The sequence below is a fragment of the Notolepis coatsorum genome, assembly GCF_963971535.1.
Source record: "Notolepis coatsorum genome assembly, chromosome: 6".
Taxonomy (NCBI): domain Eukaryota; kingdom Metazoa; phylum Chordata; class Actinopteri; order Aulopiformes; family Paralepididae; genus Notolepis; species Notolepis coatsorum.
The window spans coordinates 109,549,893-109,571,942 of record NC_140170.1 but is presented as its reverse complement, the minus strand read 5'-3'; the positions used below and the strand labels follow the sequence as shown (position 1 = coordinate 109,571,942).

Genomic DNA, 22,050 nt, shown 5'->3' with positions numbered 1-22,050 from the left:
CTGGCAGGAGCACTCATTCAATAGGGATGGGCATTTTTAAGAAGAATCCAGATCGATTGATCGCATGCTATACTTGAGTGATCGTGTATTACTCGAAAAGGGAAAAAAAACGCAAAAAGAAATTTGTTAAAAATATATATATAATTGTACTTAATTTTGTTCATTCACATAATTGTTTAAGGAAACCAACAAACAGTTATAATCTTACACATACATGTGAAACAAGTATGTAAATCTTTTTATTTAATTTTATTACGAAGAAAATGTTAATACATTTTTTTTCATTAAAATTATTAATAATTTAAGATCGATTTTTCTCATAGCTACGAGTAATCGATTGATTACTCACGCCCATCCCTACAAGGGTACTATGACTATGCATGCACCTCATGGTACCAAAGCACCTCAAAGGCGCTAAAGACAAAATTACATATGGGCGGGGGGCAGACCTAGGGTGAAATTCAAAACATTGCAAATTGAAAAAGAGGGAGGAGGCCTGACACTACCTAATCTAAAGGAATACTACTATGCAGCCCAGCTGAGGTATGCAGTTTACTGGTGCTCAAGAGCATACAGGGCCAGGTGGAAGGACATAGAGACCCACCTAGGACGTGTCCAACCTCAGGCCAGATTGGGGGGGAAAGAACACACAACTAAACAGGGAAATAATTCAATAGTGGACCACACACTGATGGTTTGGAATGAGGTGGTCAGGAAATACAAATCAAAAGAAGACAGTAGACTTCTGATTTGGCCTTCGCAGACCCCAGGCTTTAGACCGGGAACACTGGACGCCACTTTTGACGGGTGGAGAGATAGAGGTATAACAGCCATATGTACACTTTTAGAGAATCATAACTTCGTGTCTTTTGAGCAATTTCAGAGAAGATTCGACTTGGGAAATGACAATTTGTTTAGATATCTACAGCTGCGACACTTCTATGATACAGAAGTCAAGAATAGGATATCAGTAGGTGGTAACAGGGTGGTGGGAATGATGGAAATGGCGTATACGCGAACTCCAGTGAAAATAGTATCGGAAATGTACAAAAGTTTACAAGCTCGCAACAACTGTGATTCATATAATGTGAAGAAGAAATGGGAAAGTGAACTGAGTATAATCTTGATGGAGGATGATTGGCATTCTATAGGTGAGACACAACACTCATCCACTAGCTGGAGAGAATTCGGTTGGAAAAATGTGATGAGATTTTTTATCACACCGCAAATTAAGAGTAAACAATTAAAAGGGCAACAACCCTGCTGGAGACAGTGTGGACAGATGAATGCCAACCACTCTCACATATTTTGGCTATGTGATAAAGTGCAACCATTTTGGAAGAGTGTTACACAGGAAATGTACAGTATTCTTAGCTATGAATTCCCCATGAACCCCAGCTGATATACCTGGATTTGATCACAGAGGAGACCATACTAGGGCTGTCAGTTTATCGCGTTAATTAGATTAATTAATTAGACAGCAAATTATCGCGTTATGAAAATTAACTAAAAAGAATTATTACAAAAAAAAATAAAAAATAATATATATTTTTTTATCTCATTCATTCCATAAGAATGTAGAATACACATTACAGAATTTTTTTTTAATATGGTCCATTTGCATGTTCTTGGTATCTGATTCTAGGGACATCTATGGATCTCAGGGAATGTATTCCCAGTGTCAGAAATACTGTGGGCTAGATCCACAAAGAATGGATTGCACTGTGCAAGTTGCACCCTTACTTACTATTCTTTATGAATTGAATATGGGGGACCCTGATGTAAACAAGACGAAAGTCTTTCTCTGGGCTGCATCCCCTTAACAATTGTGTGTATTGAGCCGTACTGTATTGTACCCATTCTGCAATCTGTTAATAACATTTTCATTCAATCAATCAATCTGCACGGTGATTGATTGAATGAACATTTTATTTTGAGTAAATTGTAATGAACCAAATGAGAATATCAATACAAATATTTTTATCTTTGACTGTGAATAACACCATGCTCAAATTGACCAGACCTGAAAAATCTAAGCAAATTAATAGATGGAAGATGATTAAACAGAAGGTTTTGTAGATACAGTACTGAATTCTGCCATCCGGACACATGCAATTTGAAATATGATTATAGAATATAGAATATCAGGCATAAAATGGTTATGCGATTAAAATGCGATTAATTTGATTAATTAATTACAAATCCTGTAATTAATTAGATAAAAAAATGTAATCGCCTGACAGCACTAGACCATACACAATGAAGATTTGTACCTGTTCAAAATCATGACAATAGCTGGTAAGAAGGCCATCACAAGGAGCTGGCTCAAAGAAGCCGCTCCAGACAAAGAGACATGGAGGGGCATAGTGGAGGAGATAAGCAATATGGAAAAAATGACATTCCTGTTGAGAATGAAAGCGGAGACATACGACAGACGCTGGTCGAAATGGACAACATATGAGCCGTTAGATGCGTAAAGACTGCCATGGCTCAATCAAAACAGACCCGACACACCAAGAGCAAATACAGCTCTCCCCCCCACCATGCAACACTGTCCTGTCCTGTGAGTCTTGTCTGTCTTGTTTGTCCTGTGGTGGTGGTTGTCATATTACTACTGTTACAATGCTTATGTAAAAGTTAAAAAGGAAAAGTTATAAAAAAGGGAAAAGGAGGAAAAAAGGAAAATGGTAATGATAATAATAATAATAATAATAATAATAATAATAATAATAATAATAATAATAATAATAATAATAATAATAATAATAATAATAATAATAATAATAATAATAATAATAATAATAATAATAATAATAATAATAATAATAATAATAATGATAATAATGAATCCTTGGAAAAAAGAGGGTAGGAAATCAAATGTAAACACCAGGGTAAAAAATAAATAAAATAAGAAAATATTGAAAACGTTTCATGTTTTCCTATGCAAACATGGGAAAAGTTGTTATGCAAACACTGCAAAAGAAAAGTTTCTAATGGAAAATGTGAAAAAGTGACTGTGAAAGGGAAATGGAGAATGTCTATGTGAAAATGTGACTTTGGAAAGAAAAAAGAGGAAAATGAACAAAAATAAAGAGTTATAATAAAAAATGACAAAATTACAAACATCACAAAACAAACTGGTCAGACTACTGCTTGACCTTACTCCTAGAACCCACCTCACCCCTGCCCACTTTGACAACCTAGGATGGCTTAGAGTAGATGACAGAGTACAGCAACTTGCAATGGGCCTGGTCTACAAGATACACTACACGACTAAGGTACCTATGTACATGTCAAAATACTTCCCAAAGGTCAGTGAATACCACGACCACAACACCAGAGGGAGCTCAACAAATCATGTTAAACCCAGATTCGGCTCAAACAAGGGACTAAACACGTTTAGCAATTATGCCACATCAATGTGGAACGCCCTACCCACAGCTGTAATGGAATGTGAATCACTACCCACTTTGAAAACCACTCTCAAAGAGCACCTACGAGAGACTGCAATTCGAAACTGGCCCCTGTAAATGTCCTAACCCAACCCCCTCCAATGTACAGTAAATGTCCTAACCCAATAATACACAAGACCCTCTTCTTGGGACCGTTTCGTCGATAATCCAATGTACACCCAACCACCTCCAATGTACAGTTCCCCCCCCACCCCACCACACCTACCCAACCCCCCCCCCCCCCTCCACCCCACCTACCCAACCTCCTCCAATGTACAGTTTCTTCGTCAAATGTATATACTCTCTTTTTTTAGACTCTTTTTGTATCACAAACAGTACTGTATTTGTAAATCTGGTATGTCATAAATGTATAGATGTAGCAGTACTGTATGTCATGTATGTCATATATGTTATGATGATGAATTGAAAATGGGGGACCCTGATATAAACAAGACGAAAGCCTTTCTCTGGTACAATTGTGTGTATTGAGCTGTACTGTATTGTACCCATTCTGCAATCTGTTAATAAACTTTTCAATCAATCAATCAATCAATACACAATTTCCAGGGACTCCTTTCCCCCTACTGCGCGCTATAGCTGCAATTTCAGCAAATAGTGGTTAAAGGATCCACTGGATAACTTTAACCCTTTCACTACACACTACAGAAGGTTAACCCTTTCACTACCACACTACAGAAGGTTAACCCTTTCACTACCACAATATGGAAGGTTAACGCTTTCACTAGTACCACTACAGAAGGTTAACCTTTCACTACCACACTACAGAAGGTTAAAGGGGAGATGAAGCATAGCGATATAAACAGTCATAGCATCAAATTAGTATTTAAATAAACCACAGAAAAAATCACGTTATAAAAATAAGCAGTTTCTAAGAAAAAACGATTTGTTATGTCCTTTTTTGAAGGATTTATCAGCATGGCGCCGCCATTTTGTTGCTGACGTCACAGAGATGGTTTCGCCGGCTCTGCGGAGCTGCAGCTGCCTGCATACTATTGACCACCTCCGATAATTGCACCCTGTAGCACGCTGACCTCCAGAGGCTGTAGTTAGAAATGGATCTGGAAAGTTTTGACGAGGTGGACAGACCCACAGAGAGTATAAGAAATCCAGTGGCCTATGCCTTTGAGCCAATTAGATTGACAGCAGTGAGACGTGCTCCTCCTGTCGAGCCGGACGATAATGGAGAAAGTGGTGCGCAAAACTTGCCTGAAGATGATGATGATGGCCGCGTCTGGAACACTGCCTGGTGCCGCTGTGGATATTGTATCCCGATGGAAACGCACGTTGAAAGCGTGTGCTGCCAAGATGAGCACATGGCTAACTTAGAGCATCTTATAATCGACAACTGCATAACGAGGAGTCCAACTCATAACATTTTGTGTCTTGAGAGAGATGTCCTGGAGGTCTCGATGTTGTCATTGAAGGATGTCCGAGCTGAGACGCTGGAACGGCCGATTAGTAGCAGGTAAGATTATGAATGAATGAATGAATGATCAAATTGTTTGGACCACTGCTAGCCTCTGTAAAACAGCAGGGAGCATAACACATTGTAAAACGAAATAAGGGAGTTTTGAAGCTGTAAGCAGCACAATCAATACCTGTATAAGAGAATTAAAAACGCATTGCAAGGAGAACAAAGGTTATTTGTTGTTTATGTGTATACAAAACCCTTGCAATAAATGTGAATGAAAGCATAGCCTAAATAGCACAGAATGCTGCTCTGGATACAGGTAGTTAGTCACACCCCCTCCAAATTGTATCTTTCTGCATAGTAATAATGCATGATGCAGAAGCCAGATAAAAGAAAACCTATACAAGAGCTTTTCCCATTCAAGTTATGACTATAACAATAAGATAATTTAGTCACATGGGTAGGCCTATAGCTTTGACAGTGGTCCAGTGCACACAGCTAGGTTGTAATATATTTTGACATACTGGAGAATGACAGAAACTACAGAAACTTCCTAAGTCTAAAAGCCTATCTTCTTTGAGGATAGGATGGCATTTCGGTATTACAGAAAGATGTTTTCCTAACCAAATTTAGGGTAGAATCCATGGACAAGCTGTTAGGATTTTCTTCTGTAATGAGGGCCCAGGTTATAGAATGCATTCCATGCCGTGTATGCTAACACCACTTATTTTCCCTTTCTCTGTCAGTCTTTTCAGGCTGACAGCCTACAGGCAATTCACACTTTGGTCCAGAGGTCATCTGGGGAGGAGGAACAGAATTCCACTTCCGGCATGTACTGTCAATGCCATCAGGAATGTCTTCCCATCCTTGAAATATGTTGGATTTGAGTACTACAATGATAAATTGTTTTATGATCCTTCATTCTCATAAGACTGTTATTATTATTATTATTATTATTATTTTACCCCGCATTCCCTTATTATCGATCAATGATAACACTTGCAATGAATGCACAAAAGGAAACATGATACAACAAGGGAATAATCAAATGTTTATTAATGGATTAAATAATGTCAAAATTCAAACTCTCATTGAAAAGAAAGGCTAATTATGTCTGCTAAAACATGAACAAAACTGTTTTGCAATAACTGTTGCTTTGAACTTTTTTGGTTGCCATTAGACTGAAATTTGAACTTGAAATTCTTGATTAAAAAAAACGGGCCATAAGGATAGTTCACATTGCAGGTTATCGTGATCACACAAACGTATCATTTTTAAAGTCAAAAACATTAAAGTTAAATGATCTTGTGGAATTTAAAACAGCACAATTAATGTATAAAGCAAAAGGTCATGTACTTCCAGGAAACATTCAAGAACTGTTCTTTGATAGGGAGGGGGGTTATATTCTGAGGGGAGAACTCAATTTAAAAGTTCTTAGTGTACGCACTACCATGAGAAGACAATGCATCTCAATATATGGAGTGAAACTGTGGAACAGTCTGAATGTGGTGCCAAAGCAATGTCCAAATATGAGACAATTCAAACTGATTTATAAGGAAATTTGAACTTTTTTCTTTTTGTGGCATACTTGGTGTAGAGGGAGTGGAGGCTCTCAAGTTGTCCGGTGTGGATTCCGTCTGTCACTTTGTCCAGTTTCTTCATCAGCAGTTTGTCTAGGACCACCTTCTTGAGATGAGCAAAAAACAGCAGAGCCAGGATCGAGCCAAGGCCGTAGGCTTTCCTCTTCAGGACTGTAGGGAGGGTGCTCACATTTTGTCATTGTCTCCCCTGAGTTCCAGTTGTGCACGTTGGTGATGTGGTGAAGCACAGACATCCACTTCTCTCTCAGCTGCTCGCACCTCCATCACATGTGGTTGCACAGTACCACAGGTGGTTTGTAACCATCCTGATCCACTCGAGTAGGTCCTCACTTTCGCACTTCAACAGACTCTTCTTCATATTTTTCACTATATGCCACAGATCATATTCATGTTTGATGTTGTCATGCTCCTCTCTCATTACTTTCTGGACAGATGGATGGCAGTCAGTTGCTAGCACTGAGATGGAGACCCCATAGTCTTCCAGCTTAGCAAGGCATCTCATCAGACCTTCTACCTCTAACCAGTAACTGTTTTTCACCTCGGTGACGTTCACTTATTCATCTACTCACTGATTGACATAAAATCAGGGCTGGTGGTAGCCTAGGATACTGAAAGCTGACTGGGGAGAAAAACAATTACTGGTTAGAGGTTGAAGGTCTGGAGAGATGCCAAGCTGGAAGGATATTATAGGGTCACCATCTCTGTGCTAGCAACTGACTGTCATCCATCTGTCCATAAAGTATGCGAGAGCAGTATGATATCAAACATGAGTATGATGAGACTGTGGTATTTTGTGAAAAACATGAAAAATAAGCTGGAATTCCACAATGAGGACCTACTCTAGTGGATCAAGATGATTGTGAACCACCTGCTGTTCTGTGCAACCACATGTGATGGAAGTGTGACAAAGCTGAAAGAGAAGTGGATGACTGTGCTTCACCACATCACCAACATGAAATCTGGGGAGACAAACCAAATGTAAACATAGCCTACGGGGTACGGCCATGGCTTCATCATCCCTCTGCTGCTTTTACTCATCTCCAGAAGATGGTCCTGAACAAACAGCTGCTGAAGAAAACTGGAAAGAGTGACAGAGTGATCCACACCGGAAACTGGAGTACCTCAGGAGCAGGTGGGAAAAGACTTCAGCTTCAGAAAGGATACACAGCTGATATCAGCTGGTATTCTGCTTCTGAGTAGCTTTGCTATTGACAGTGCTTTGACATTTCTATTCATAATTAATAGTACAAGTTACTGTCTAAACATTCACACTGTTTACTCTGCATTTCCTAGCGTTTAGTCTATTTATTATGATATACATAGCATACATACATATAAATATAGCCAAAAACATGGCCTACTGCACTTCACTGCTAATAATACTTCTTTTGCACTTCTGGTACATGCTTAAACAGGACTATAATGCTAAAACCAGACTATTATAAACAGGGGCGTAATGTTAGGGAGTGGAAGGTAAATCGTGTGTTTGAAATAACTCGCCTTTACTTTGTTTTGCTACTCGGCTAGGACTAGATTGATTGATTGAATTTAATTTAATTAACAGATTGCAGAATGGGTACAATACAGTACAGCTCAATACACACAGAAAGACTTTCGTCTTGTTTACATCAGGGTCCCCCATTTTCAATTCATAATGACATTTATGACTAACGTTATGATACAGAAAGCTAACAAGGTATCAGGTGAGACTAGTCATTTAATAAGCTAACGTTATGATACAGAAAGCTAACGTTATAGTACCTACTGCATATCACTACAGGTGGCTAGTCTAAATATAGACAGTCTGCAAAGATGATATGCGAAACACTGATCCAACACCCCTGATTATACCTCTCGCTCTGTTGCGGTACAAACGCGTCTTTGAGCTCTGTCTCTCCGGCGCAGGGCTGACGCTGGCCGAACTGCCTGGGCTGGTCTGTCTGTCTCTCCTGCACTATAGCCACTGAAGTCGAAGACCAAGGGAACCGCATCGGGCTTCAGCTGATTAGTGGTCTTCTGGACAAACCGCCCATCCTCTTCAAAGACACCCTCAACAACATAATCCGAGGCAATGAAGTGTTCGCTGCAGATCTTCGTCCCCTGTCCAACAGGCGGATCGCGCCGCTTGAGTGCAGCCAGCCAACGTGCCAACAACACTGGTTTTTTCACTGGTAGTTTGTGGAAATGAACCAACTTTCCTCTCTCTTTCACGCGGTAAAATTTGTTTGAACAGCCGGGAGTAATACAAAAAGAACCACTGCGGTCCCGTTGTTTGTTAGGCAATGTTGCATTTACTGACTGACCTTCAAGACACTACATGTTTACTAGGCAGCTAACCAGCAGTGTATACCAGGAGCCACACCAAACCATCACCGTGACGTCAGCAACAAAATGGCGGCACCCATGGGGAAAACAGGGAAATTATATTTGAGTTTTCAGACAAATAAGCAGGATTTCACATTTGATTATAGGACCCTGTCTTACACAAGGTACACAACAAACAAACTAGGCTCATATTGTTCAATGCTTCATGCTTTCACTAGTACCACACTACAGAAGGTTAACCTTTCGCTACCACACTACATAAGGTTAACCTTTCCCTACCACACTACAGAAAGGGTTAAACTAAGTTAAAGTCCAGTTCTGTTTCGTATGGTTCTCGCTCAGCGTCACTACTACTACTGCACTATACTTCACTCATGCACGCGCACTGAAAATTCCACAATGTACCTTTACATCCCAACATTCGCCTGACCACACCCCTATCAGCTTACCTTCATAAGCAGGTGTGTGGCCACCTACTCGCCTCCTTCTTCGCTTTCACCACAAGGAAGTGCCTTCGGTAGATCCCCACTTGACGAGGTTACTAGTTGAAGAAAGTTGAGACGTGTTTACATTGTGCTTATTTTTTTCTTCTCTCATAAGTATTCGATAGAAAAATCTAAGTCATAATGTCTACTTCGGAGAGTCGCAGAGCCACTCTTCACCAGCGGTTCTCCATTCCCGCCTCCGTCGTGCATTCTGGTGCAGGGCTGTTGCCTCTCTCGTGGGTGGCACCCACGCCCGGTAGGCATCCGATGGGTAGTTTGCCTCTCCGAGGAGCCGGTGCACCGGTGCTGTCGTCTCTGCGATGGCCTGGTCCTGGCTCTGGTTCCTCTGTTTCCGGGGAATCGTCCGCTGTTGAGCGGCCGGTTCCTTTGGTTCCGGAGGATTTGAGACGCAAACTTTTTGCGTCTGCTCGCTCCCGTCGCAAGATGGTGGCTTGCAGACGCGAACGGCCTGGGTTTGGTGAATTGCTGGAGACCAGCGAGGATGCGTCTGTCTCTATCTGCCCGATGGAAACAGAGGACTACATGGTAGAGGCAGACGGGTTCTTGTTTGAAGGCCCAGTAGAGACGAGTATCCCACCCGTCCAGGTAACACTGGAGGGGGGTGAAATGTCTCCTTGGGGCGCCTTGTTCGAGGATGTCGGGGAAAACCCTCGGCCTCATCGGCAGGATGCCCTACTATCAGCCACATCAGACTGTGGCTCCTTGACCAGTCGAAGCCTGCTGCATGTGAGGGATGCGGGTTCGGTGGAGGAAAGTCTGCAGGGGGAACTGCAGGCTTTGTTCCCCGAGCTTATGGCGGTGGCGGCCGCTGCAAACGGCGTGCCGTTGCCACAGCCACTGCCTGCTCCTGTCCCTGGCAACGTCGCCCGGTGAGAGGGGTGGACGTTGTCTACCCATTTTTCCCCTCAATGGGGGCCTATGTTCGTCGGGGCCAGGTGGTGTCCCACATCATGGGCCTCACCCCCGCCTACGTACCGGTTACGCGGGTGGTGGGTTTGGTCGACGGTATGAGAGAGGGCGTGCCACGGCTTGATAGGCCGATGGCCGCTCTCCTCTGTCCGGAAGTGGTGTGGGAGCCGTTATGCAAGCCGGTTCTTCAAGGAAAATCGGCTAGGCGGTTGGCTTATTAGAGCGACCAGTCGTTCATCTCTGGTACACAATCTCTGGCTGCCGCGTCTAATGTCGCGCAGCTGGCAAGATTTATATCCGGGATAATGACGGGCGGCACGGAGCTGACTGATGTCCAACATGACCAGCTCACCCAGGCGGCAGGAGCTGTCCTGCATCTGACTCAGCTGCAGGCCATAGCCGCTGGGAAAGTGCGTGCCCTGGCAACTCTAACCCAGCGCCACCTTTGGCTGGAGCAGGCTGGTGTGCCGGAGAAGAAGAGAGGTCCTCTTCTAACGGCCACCCTCTCCGATGCTGGACTGTTCGGGAAGGCCCTGCAATTGATGACCTCAACGTGCAGAGAGATGGCAGAGGAGAGATCCGTGCTCCAACCCCATTTTCCCCCTCCCGTCATCGCCGGTGGAGTCAGACGGCTTCCACGTCGTCGAGCTTCCTCCGCCGTGGCTGCTACTGCCTCCACCGCCACTGCTGGCCCATCGAAGAAGGCTAGGAGGAGAGACGGTGCTGCTGCTGCAGCCGGCCCACCTACGACCGGAGGAGACGGTAGGGATCGCCGTGACCAGCAACCGATTATCTACCGTCCCTCCGGGGCTTCTCGGGGTGGCAAAGCCCGAGCGGCTCGAGGCAGCAGGCGCCGCTAGACCCAGTGACTTTTTTCCCCTGCGGTCCCCTCTGTTTACCCCTCCCCGGCCTCTCATATTATTTGTTTGCTCATAAATAAAAAGTCCCCTCTAAAGGGGGACTGTATTTTTTGTTAAACAAACTGTGTGTTTCTTCACCAAAACATATGATGAGGTTGCAAAGTCTGAATCTGCACTAGTATACATTGATAGAAGGGTTACGTTTGTGTTATGAGCTTAAGCAAGGTCTGCAGCATACACTCGGTTATAGAAAGGTTTCTATCTCGGCCTGACACTCCACATGCAGGTAGAAGCTGGTTGTATGGTCTGTTGCTTACACAAGAAGTAATGTTGAGCTACAACACTGTTGTGTTAGTTGCAGTAATGCTCGTATACACACGTTCCACGGCCTAGCCGTTACTCTCTCTATCAGTGTTTTTCTATGTACAACATGGAATGCGGGTGTAGGATTCACACACACACACGACTTGGTTTTGTTGTAAACCCTGTTCACAGTTCTGTGGGTAGCATGCATTGTATTAGCTTGCGCTATTCATTAGCATTCTACCAAAGGTTTCATATGCTACAGTTGTTATTGTGTGTAGGGGGAAGGGTTTTGTGAGGGGGTGTCGAATAAACCCCTCCTTCCCACTTGATTGGTCAGGGGGGTTTTCTCATCTCCTGTTAGGCCAGTCAGGGCCAAGCCGTTAGGCGCCTTGGCAGGGAGGGGGGGGGGGGGGGGGGGGGGGGAAGGGTTGTCCTGACTCTGCTCCTATTAAAAACAGGAGTTGAGTGTTGGGTTTCCCCCCGTCATGGCATACGACACTACGTACGTTGCTATGACGATGGCTTCCGTGAGTTAGATCTTTACGTACGATCCGTTGTGTCAAAGTGTCGGGTTAGAGCGTAGGACTTACAGGTCCGCTACGCTCGATTTTATGTGTAACTTGAGTCAGTTGGTCACGTGACTCGTAGTTGCCATGGCTTTTTCATTCTACGACTCACGTGGGAAGGCTCTCTGGGGAATTTCGGTCTAAATCCTCTATGAAAGGGGTGACTGGATGTAAAAATGTAAACAGTTTTTACCCTCGACTGTGTAGAATGGGATTCATGTCTGTTGGTGCTTCCTTCTTTTTTATTAAAAAGAGTTGGAGTTTAGGAAGCGCCGCACCCCTCTTGTCGTTTCCCCTGGGCGCCTTGGGGATTCACTGAAAGGTCTAACTAGCCTGTTCATTGATGTGGTTGTGTCCCGACGCACGCTTAAGTGCTAGCTCGGGGTGTTCTGTTAAAGATCATGCGGGTAGCTAGTACGCCTTGGTTGCTTGTGGTTGAAACAGCGTTTTTATAAAGCAACTGGGATGGAGGTTTTTTCCTCTTCCGACAACCTGTTATTGGTTATCGACGGATTCTCGTTCATATCTGGGGGATGATAACGGAATGGATCTGAACATATGTAGAGGGGTCTCACGCCCTTGGGGTGGGCCACCGAGCGCGGTTCGCACCGACCGTCTGGGTGGCGCCTTCTTTTCATGTTTTAAGATCAACACGCATATCTGCCCCTTCTCCTGGAGTAGGCATGTCGGCGTGGTTAGGGCACGGGACTGGTTCTGGTCACGCTGGTCCAGATCAGTTAACCCGTTGTCCGCCGGGGATGCAGATCTGCTGTTCTGGTACCCTGAGGGACTTGGGCTTTTTTCGGGGGGAAAAATGCCGGGTCGGCCTGGGGTGTCACAAGGTTGGGCGTTATAGAGACCCTTGTTGGGTACTCTTTTGTACCTGGCACTGTTATGGGGGCTGGTTCTCTTTTTTCTTCGCTCCTCTCTCACGCATGGCGGAGGGAGGGCTGTCGGGGTGGTCTTCGGGACCTCCTCTAGTAACCCAGGCCGCCGGGTCCGGTCCGAAGTAAAGTTTGTTGATACCGTAGACTTGGAATAACCCTTTTTGTTTTGAGGGGTTATAGGAACAACCACCGCATAGGTTAACGACAAGGTGGTTGGTTCCCTGGTGTGTTGGAGCAGAGTCAACTCCCGGGTTACCCGGTTGAGTGTGCCCCTGCACGTTCATGACGTCTGCCAATCATAGGGCTGGGCGATATGGCCAAAAACGTTATCGCGATAAAATTATTAAATTATTTTCATATAACTCGATATCGATAATTATCGTCGATATAATGTCTGTCAAGTTTAATTAACTTCTTATGCCCGGCGCCGATGGACGGGCTATTAATAGCATAGATATATATAATAGACTTGTTTTGCTGCTGCGAATGTTGATGTCGTCATCAGTCCGCGCACGTTAGCAGTTAGCCGACAAGCGGAGTATCTCATGACAGACAATGTACTAAATATTACCCTAAAATACTCTCTTCCGCCCCAATCAGGGGAGGAAATTAGGCCACTTTACTCGCCAAATGCGAGTATTTTTTACGTTTGGCGAGTAATTCATGAAGAGCACTCGCCAGTCTGGCGAGTACTAGTAATTACAAAACAAAACAAAAAAATCATTCTGCAATCTGCTGATTCGCTCACTGGCACAAGCCGAACTCTGACTCCCCCCTTGATTCCTCCCATTTGCGCCCTCATAATAATCCAACCATAACCAATGAACATCATCGTTGTACAGATGCGCTCTAAGCTCCTCCAATGAACACTCATTTTCTAGAAGATGCCGCCCATCTAGGGGAAGTGGATAGATCACTGCGCACGGACCTACAGACTCCTGCCACCGGCTTGACAACGTAGACAAACTTAGACAAAAACACATCAGTGGATGAAAATAATTGCATGTAGAGTCGTCGCTTTCGGATATCAGTGCGGTCTGACATGGGGGCGAACAACAGCACACGACACGTCTCCTTCGAGTCGGATGAGAATGACAAGTCAACCAGCATTAGCCGGCTAGCTACCTAGCATGTAACAAGCTACCATAACGCGCGTTCAACATAGTGGACTATACTGAGCGGCTTTGCTTAAATGCAGCCGAGTGACATTTTATTATTACCGGGTTTCCCCCCATATCACCACTCGCCCATATGCCCTTCACAACGGTGATGTTGTCATACTTGGCATTCAGAATACACCTGCTGAACCCCTAGCGTTGTCGATTCGGTTCCAATGTATTGTCATCTTACAGCACAAGTACAGTACAACCAGAATACATTTGGCATACAACCAGAGTGCAAATGTAACAAGTCAAGTTGTTTTATTTAGCTATTACATTACAGTGAAATGCTTGGTTCTTTCACTGCCCAACTCAGTCCAACCTAGACCAGCCCAACCCAGTCCAACCTAGTCCAGCCCAGCCCAGCATCTTTCACTGCCTAGTTCAGCCCAACCCAGTCCAACCTAGTCCAGCCCAGCCCAGCATCTTTCACTGCCTAGTTCAGCCCAACCCAGTCCAGAATAGTTCCCTCTTTCATGTTAATATCAGTTCAGTTCAGTTCAGTTCAGAGTTTTTATTTGCCACATGGAATAATACAATCATAGTTTCTTCATTAAAAAATCATAAATAGCCATTCCATATGTGATATCCTAATATTTTGAAGAGTAGAGACAGTGTGATTAATACATGTTGTATGCTAATATTGTGAAGAGTAGAGACTGTTATTAACACTTTGGGTGCCATGGGTTAAATTCATTATATACCATAGGTTGCCGGCTCTATTTGTCTATGGAGAAGTACCCCTTCTTTGCATGGCTATAACTTTTTAAATTCTATTGCTACATTGCCATTATTAGGGCCCATTCAAAGTCCTATATGTATTGTTCATTGTGTAGCAACGTTAAACTTTTTCATTCACATATTCATAGTAAAGTATGGTCTAATGTATAAGTATGTTTTCATCTCTTTCTGCAGCTTTCTCCAGAACGTGATATATAGCCCCAAATGCATTATATTGATGATGAAATACAGTTTGATGGCAATCGGGGCGATATAAAAAATTTAAATTGGACGTACTTCTAGAATGATCTACGTATGATATGATAATGACCGGATGGGCGGGGGATCGTTTATAATTCCGTGGGCAGCGTTATATCATTCATCTAGTGTGGGTGATATGTTCATCATAACAGTTTATATGGAATACGATCAAAAATAACGCTGAATCTTACCGTATCCTCCTCGCGCCGTTGGGCGATGAGCGTGGAACAGTCATTTACCTATTATGGTATGTAGAAATATCGGGTCCATTTCCAGCTTGTATAATAGTATATATGTCCAAATCATGTTGTTTATCGAGTTATTGGCAATCGATCGCTATGTATTGTGTCGAGATCGAGTCCCGTGAGCCAAACAGAGTGCCCGGAAGTAATATGGTCGACCAGCACAACCTCCATAGCACTTCCTGTTTGGCGATTGCGCCGATCGGCCACCAGATGGCGCTCCTGAACCGCCAGAGAGCTCAGTGGGTCCTCCTGGTGGATCTCAGGCCAGCGGAGGGGAAATATGAATCCGATCGCAGATTTTTGAAATATTGATATAAGGACGCTGTACAGCGTCCTCCGGCAACTTGAGCATGGCCGGGAATGACGCTGTAAAGCGTTTTCCGGCAGTCAAAGTGTTAATGTTTTATGCTAATAAATATTTTAAAGAGTAGAGACACGGTGTAATTTTTACTATGATTGAAAATCAATTTAGACGAAGACGTACAAAGAAGTAATTATCACAATTAGCGATTTTTTTTGGCTGGTAAAAATCAGTTTGTCTGGTAAAAAAAATCAGATACTCGCCAGTTGGCTGGTAAGCCAAAAAGTTAGTTTCGTCCCCTGGCCCCAATATATTGAAACGACGTCCACTGTATACCCCACACTACTATAAATGTGGCCTCAGAATTCACGACACACACATACTCGGCACGTAAATATATAAAATAGTGCCGCGCAAGCTAGTTATCCTAGCCAGCCTGTTGTGTCTAAGCGGTGTATTCCATGACAATGTAATAAATATTACCCTAAAATACTCTCTTCCGCCCCAATATATTGAAACGAAGTCCACTGTATACCCCACACTACTATAAACGTGGCCTCAGAATTCACGCCACACACATACTCGGCACGTAAATATATAAAATAGTGCCGTGCAAGCTAGTTATCCTAGCCAGCCTTGTTTACTACTAGAGTCCTACCTCTCTACCCAGAGGTGCACCGCGGGTCTCCTTCACTGTCGGCCATCTCCTTCACTGATTGGTTGTTAGTGCGTGTGCTGATATCCAAGCTTGGAAAATCGATATATCGAAACTTTGCGACCACGTTTCATGTTTATTTCGAGGAAATAATTTATCGCGATAGTTATCGTTATCGTTTTATCGCCCAGCCCTAGCCAATCATGTCAGCCTTCTCTGCCTCAACCCCTCTGGGTGGGTTTTTTTTAATGGAGGCTTTGTCATGGTGATCAACAACGCCAGCATACGCCCCTTCCGCCGGGGCGGCTGTTTTCAGTTGACTCCTTTGGCGCTTGTCTCGTCCGCAGTGCTCCAGGCTCAGGTTACAGCCTGTTGCCTGGTTTCCCCGGTGCGCTGCCTGCTTCCGTTGGGTGACCTTTTTTGTGTGCTTACGGCCATGCTGACTGCCTGTTCTGCAGGGTCAGTGTGCCAGGCGGTGTGCTATTGGGGGGAAAGGGCCCGCTCTTGGAGGGGCCTTATCCGAATACGCTGGCGATGTGGGGGGTGGTGTCACTAAGTGGCCACCTGGTGGGGTCTTGATGCCTGGCGTCATTGACCTCTCCGGGCCCCCGTTTTCCAGGGGATCCAGTCCCTTCAGTAGGTCTGGGTCTTCCTTCGCACTCCGCTGCTACGGCCTTGCCACATGGCTCTCGCTCAGCCTCCCTTGTGCAGTAGTGACGCTGAGCGAGAACCATACGAAACAGAACGATAGGTTATAACTATAACCAAGTTCTGTGAGTAATGGTGACGCTCAGCGTCAGACACCGCTGCGGCCCTTGATCTCACCTTGTGGTGAAAGCTTGGGAAAGAGGCGAGTAGGTGGCCACACACCTGCTTATGAAGGTAAGCTGATAGGGGTGTGGTCAGACGAATGTTGGGATGTAAAGGTACATTGTGGAATTTTTTATTCAGTGCGCGTGCACGAGTGAAGTATAGTGCAGTAGTAGTAGTAGCTGAGCGTCACCATTACTCACAGAACTTGGTTATAGTTATAACCTATCGTTAAGTTTAGAGAAGAAAGGGGATTGGGTTTAGGTAATAATAACGTTTAGGTCAAGGGATTTGAAAAGGTAACGTTGTGTGTTCAAGTAACAATAACAATTTGGTTTACAGCAAGGGCTAAGAGTTAGGCCCAATGTCAGGTCCAACAGATATTAAAACTATCCAACCTTTTCGTGAAATCTCTATATGCAAACCTTTCAATATCCAGACCGACATTCTCTTTGCACCAACTGTGAGCTTATGTCCCCAACAACCATAGCCTTATTTGGCCAGCAGATGTAAGTAAGGTAAACGCGGCATGTCATGAGAGTTTATGTTGGGAGATAAATACACCAGTACCTGCCATTACTCACACTGATGGCCTCCAACAGGCCATAGCATAAAGGCAGCATACTTTTTCTGCTGGTTCTCAACTCCCAACTGGGTTTTCATCTTTACAAGTCCATGGGAAATACATCAACGCCTCGATTACAATCACAATCCTCATAAACAACAGTTGTACTGTAGTTAGCCCTCATTATGTAAACACTTAGGACATGGTACAAATATAGCACAGCTGCACCTTAGGGGACCTGGGGGAAGAAAACTCATTTGAAAAGCTTAATGTGAGATGCTGAGAGGAATAGAGAGAGAAGGAGAGCAAGAGGGAGAGGGGTGTATGCATTTACTGTGTGTGTGTGTGTGTGTGTGTGTGTGTGTGTGTGTGTGTACATGCATGTGTGTGTGTGTGTGTGTGTACACGCGTGTACATGCATGTGTGTGTGTGTGTGTACGTGTGTGTATGCGCGCGCGCGCGTGTGTGTGTGTGTGTGTGTGTGTGTATGTGTGTGTGTGTGTGTGTGTGTGTGTGTGTGTGCGTGCATGCGTGTGTGTGAGAGTGAGTGCTTGCCTTGCATGTGTGTATGTATGTATGTGTCTAATTTACTCACCCCAACGTGGTCATAGTAACGATGGTATACCAGAAGGAGGCAGGGATGCTGGTGAACTTGCTGGAGCTGGAGCCCTTCTCTGCGTAGAACATGACGGTGGCGAAGATGATGATGGCCATGGTGAGGGAGAAGAGCAGGAAGCCCAGCTCCGAGGCGCAGCTCTTCAGCGTGTATCCCAGGATGCGCAGGCCCTGCGAGTGGCGGGAGAACTTGAAGATGCGGAAGACCCGGAAGACGCGGAGTGTCACGAAGGCGCCGCTCACGTCCTCGTTGTCGGTCATCACCAGGCCGATATAGTACGGGAAGATGGCCACCACGTCGATGATGCTCATCACCGAGCGCATGAAGTGGTAGCGGCTCGGCGCGGCGAACAGGCGCATCAGGTACTCCACGGTGAAGATCATGACGCAGGCCGTGTCCATGCAGAAGAAGGCCACGGTGTAGCGCTGGCCGCACGGCATGTCTTTCTGGCTGGCCGTGGCACCGCAGGGCACCGTCTCCACCACGTTGGTGATGACGGAGATAGCGATGAAGAAGCCTGTGACGTAGTAGAAGACCAGCGCCATGGTGGAGGTGTGGGGGTTCTCAAACGCCCTCCACATGGTCTCCCTGCAGGTCATGTTGGGCAGCTTGAGGTCTTTGTTCTCTTCCTGGTCGTCCTGGAGCCTCTCTGCGTTCTCCCTCTTCCTGTCCTTGTACTCTTCGTAGCAGCAGTCGCCGATGATCTCGGGGATGATGCCGAAGAAGGCGAGCTCCTCGTCGTAGGCTGAGATGCACTGATAGCGCGGGTAGTGGAGTTTCCCCGTCCGGTAGAAGTTGAGCACACTTCGGAAGGTGTCGGGGTCCCGATCGAAGAAGTACTCCTTGATTTCCTCATCGTAGAAGAACTCTTTCTCAGAGCTGCCTAGCAAAGTGTCCGGGTAGCGGTCCAAAGTGGTTCTCCAGGTCTGGAAACGACGTCCACTCACATTGAGGATGATTAGCTCATCCTTTCTCTTACTGTGGTCTCTCGGGGCAATAGGCATGGGGCAGTTGGCCACAGGCATCCAGCCAATTGCTGCTGCCCTGGCAAAGGGGAGCCATGCAGAAACACCTCCTGCCATCGTTACACAGTCTTGGAAGTCGTCAACCCCCTTTCAACTTCAAACTCCTCTTGCCTTGAAATCAAGGTTTGTCTAATGAAATTAGTACAACAAAAAAGAAAATGAACTGTTGACTGGGGAAAGTAAGGTACATAGGCTACTTAACATGGTCAACTGTGTTATCCAAGGCATATTTATGGCATCTAAGCTTGGGAGTGGGAGGCAACCAGGCAATCTGATGCATAGGTTGTCTGTTTCAAAACAGGTGTGACATGGTACAATTGTTCAGTCTATTACAGTATGTCTCTATTTCAGCATGAATGCATTAGGCTATAACCAAGTCAAATTAATTGGCTATATGTATATCTATTATATATATATATATTTATTATATATATATGTATTATAAATAAATGTTTAAGATGTTTGGCAATAGTCTCACTGACACATGGTCTAATTGATTATAGAGGCCAGCATTTTAATGTCAATGGTCATGTGACAAGTGGCAAGGTATGCATGAGAAACAGTTGGTGAGTCAACGAAAAGCCTTAAAAGTCATTGCACTGTCAATCTCTGATCATTGACATAACATTTACCACATGACTTGTTATTAATGCAATGAATTGTAAAAGAATAAATAAATAAAAAGGCAATTTGGGCAGTGGTCTCGACTTTGGGGTTTTGACAGATGCAAACAATAAATAAATAGAAAGTAGAACGGGCAATATGAAATATGCAAAAACCCATATCAAATGTTTGCACATAGCCCACTCAACATGAACACTAGCCTGTATCTAAACCGGCCCGAAGGGAGAAGCACGGATTGTAGCACGGATTGTAATGTTGCATACATGCAACCTGTTGAGTCAGAATGAGGAGCTGCAGCGGAAGTGGTCTTAGATATAGAATGTTTAACTGCTATTATACTGGTTATTGTAGAGGGTTTGTGGCTGTTTTGAGTACACATGGAAAGTTTTTTTTTTTATCTCCACATAATAATTAGATGGCTTTAGAAGCAAGCGTGGGTGGGCAAACATACGCACTTACCCATACACGAAAAGAAAAAGATCCAAACTATTTAAAAGAAAAGGTTCCTCAATAAAAGTGCGCCCCGCATCGAGAAAACGACGTTGCCGCTGTTGATCGCAATGGGCGAACAAGGAGCACCTTTCTCGACTGATAGGGCTACCGGCTACCGTGCAGTAGTAAAGGTGATGACAAAATAGACAAACCAAACAAGCATCGATCTTTACCCAGATGTGTTGACAATGACATCGTCCCAGGAATTCTACATGCTGGCGTCTTTGTTTTCGTGTGTATGTTTAAAGCGAATGTGATGGACAGAGCTCCGGTGCACGCTCTCTCAACCAGAAAGTAGCATACTCTATGCTTCACTTTCCCCTCTCTCTCTCTCTCTCTCTCTCTCTCTCTCTCTCTCTCTCTCTCTCTCTCTCTCTCTCTCTCTCTCTCTCTCTCTCTTCTCTCTCTCTCTCTCTCTCTCTCTCTCTCTCTCTCTCTCTCTCTCTCTCTCTCATCTCTTCTCTCTCTCTCTCTCTCTCTCTCTCTCTCTCTCTCTCTCTCTCATCTAACAATCATTTCTACCACCCTCCCCTTGCCTTTTATCTGCTCCTTTCACCTATGATAACTATTGCTTCAGCTGCATGCCCTGCTAAATCCATTGGCATTTATCCATGCACCAATTAGTGAGTTTGCCTCAATACTGGTACTTCTCGCATAGCCTGCTTTCCATCACATTCACAATATTTGTGAAAATCTGTCCAACACCTGCAGATTCATCCTTTTGCACGTGCAGTCTTCGTTTGGGTTTTGTTCCATGCCAGCACGTTTTTAATCTATATCACTATAGGGAAATTAATGGGAGTCATGGGTTTAATACAAAAATAAATCCAAAACCATTACAAACTGGAATGATTTGGAATGTACACAATAATGCTTTGGTGCTTTATACAATGACCATGGATTACACTGGATTATATGACCCATAAAATGAATGGCATGAAATATTGACATCGGTGCGTACAAATTCACAGCTAAATGAAAATTGGACAGCAAGCTGAAAGTTGCTCAGCCTTTTATTTTTTAAACTAACTTTGTTTTCTCATTGTGTTTGATAGTGGAATCCAGAGGAGTCATTGGTCCTTCAGCTGGAACTGTACAATTTGTCAAATGTTAATTAATGTAAATGATCATTTGAAATTGCTTCATGTAGGACTGGGCCTGCTGTGGCCCCAGTGCCAGTTTTGATCAATTTAGCTAAAATGCATGATCACATAATGATATATGTGATAGAGTAAATTAGTTTGAATATCTCCTCCTGTGATGTTATCAGAGGACACCAAATCATTGTGTTAAATTTCAGCTCAATGAAACGATAGCAATCCCTATCATCAAACATTTTTCATCTAGAGATAATTTCATTGAGCTGTAATTTACACAACACAAGGATTCAGTGTCCTCTGATGACATCACGGGAGGAGATATTCAAACTCATTAACTGTCAATAACTGTCAAACTAAATGAATGTGTGCAAAACAGTTGCAAGCCTTGGGATATGTGTGAGATTATGTGCAAAAAAGTAGTTTTTCTGTGAAGTGCCCCTTTAAGTGTTAAATTTAAGACAAGTTCACTGCACTCTTGTAATGAGCAGCAACCCAGTGACACTCTTGGGCTTCTTTAACTAACTCACCGTCTCTCCGTCTCAAAGGGACCATTAAACCACCAGGGAAGTTGTGAGAGGTCCCATAAACCTTGTAACCTGGGACTGGGAGGAACTGCAGAGGGAGAGACAGAG

General features: G+C 44.3%; 1 protein-coding gene across 2 annotated transcripts in view; it reads right to left on the bottom strand.

The window, feature by feature from the left end:
* The window catches only part of LOC311231232 (A-type voltage-gated potassium channel KCND3-like), a gene marked incomplete at both ends in the record, with an annotated part of 449,547 nt that extends 430,288 nt beyond the window's left edge, over positions 1 to 19,259 (bottom strand). For both annotated transcript variants that reach the window (XM_084317775.1, XM_084317776.1), the window contains one exon: positions 18,157 to 19,259. In XM_084317775.1, the coding sequence (XP_084173901.1) occupies positions 18,157 to 19,259 (1,103 nt within the window). The remainder of the gene's footprint in view (positions 1 to 18,156) is intronic.
* Between the last annotated feature and the right edge of the window lie 2,791 nt (positions 19,260 to 22,050).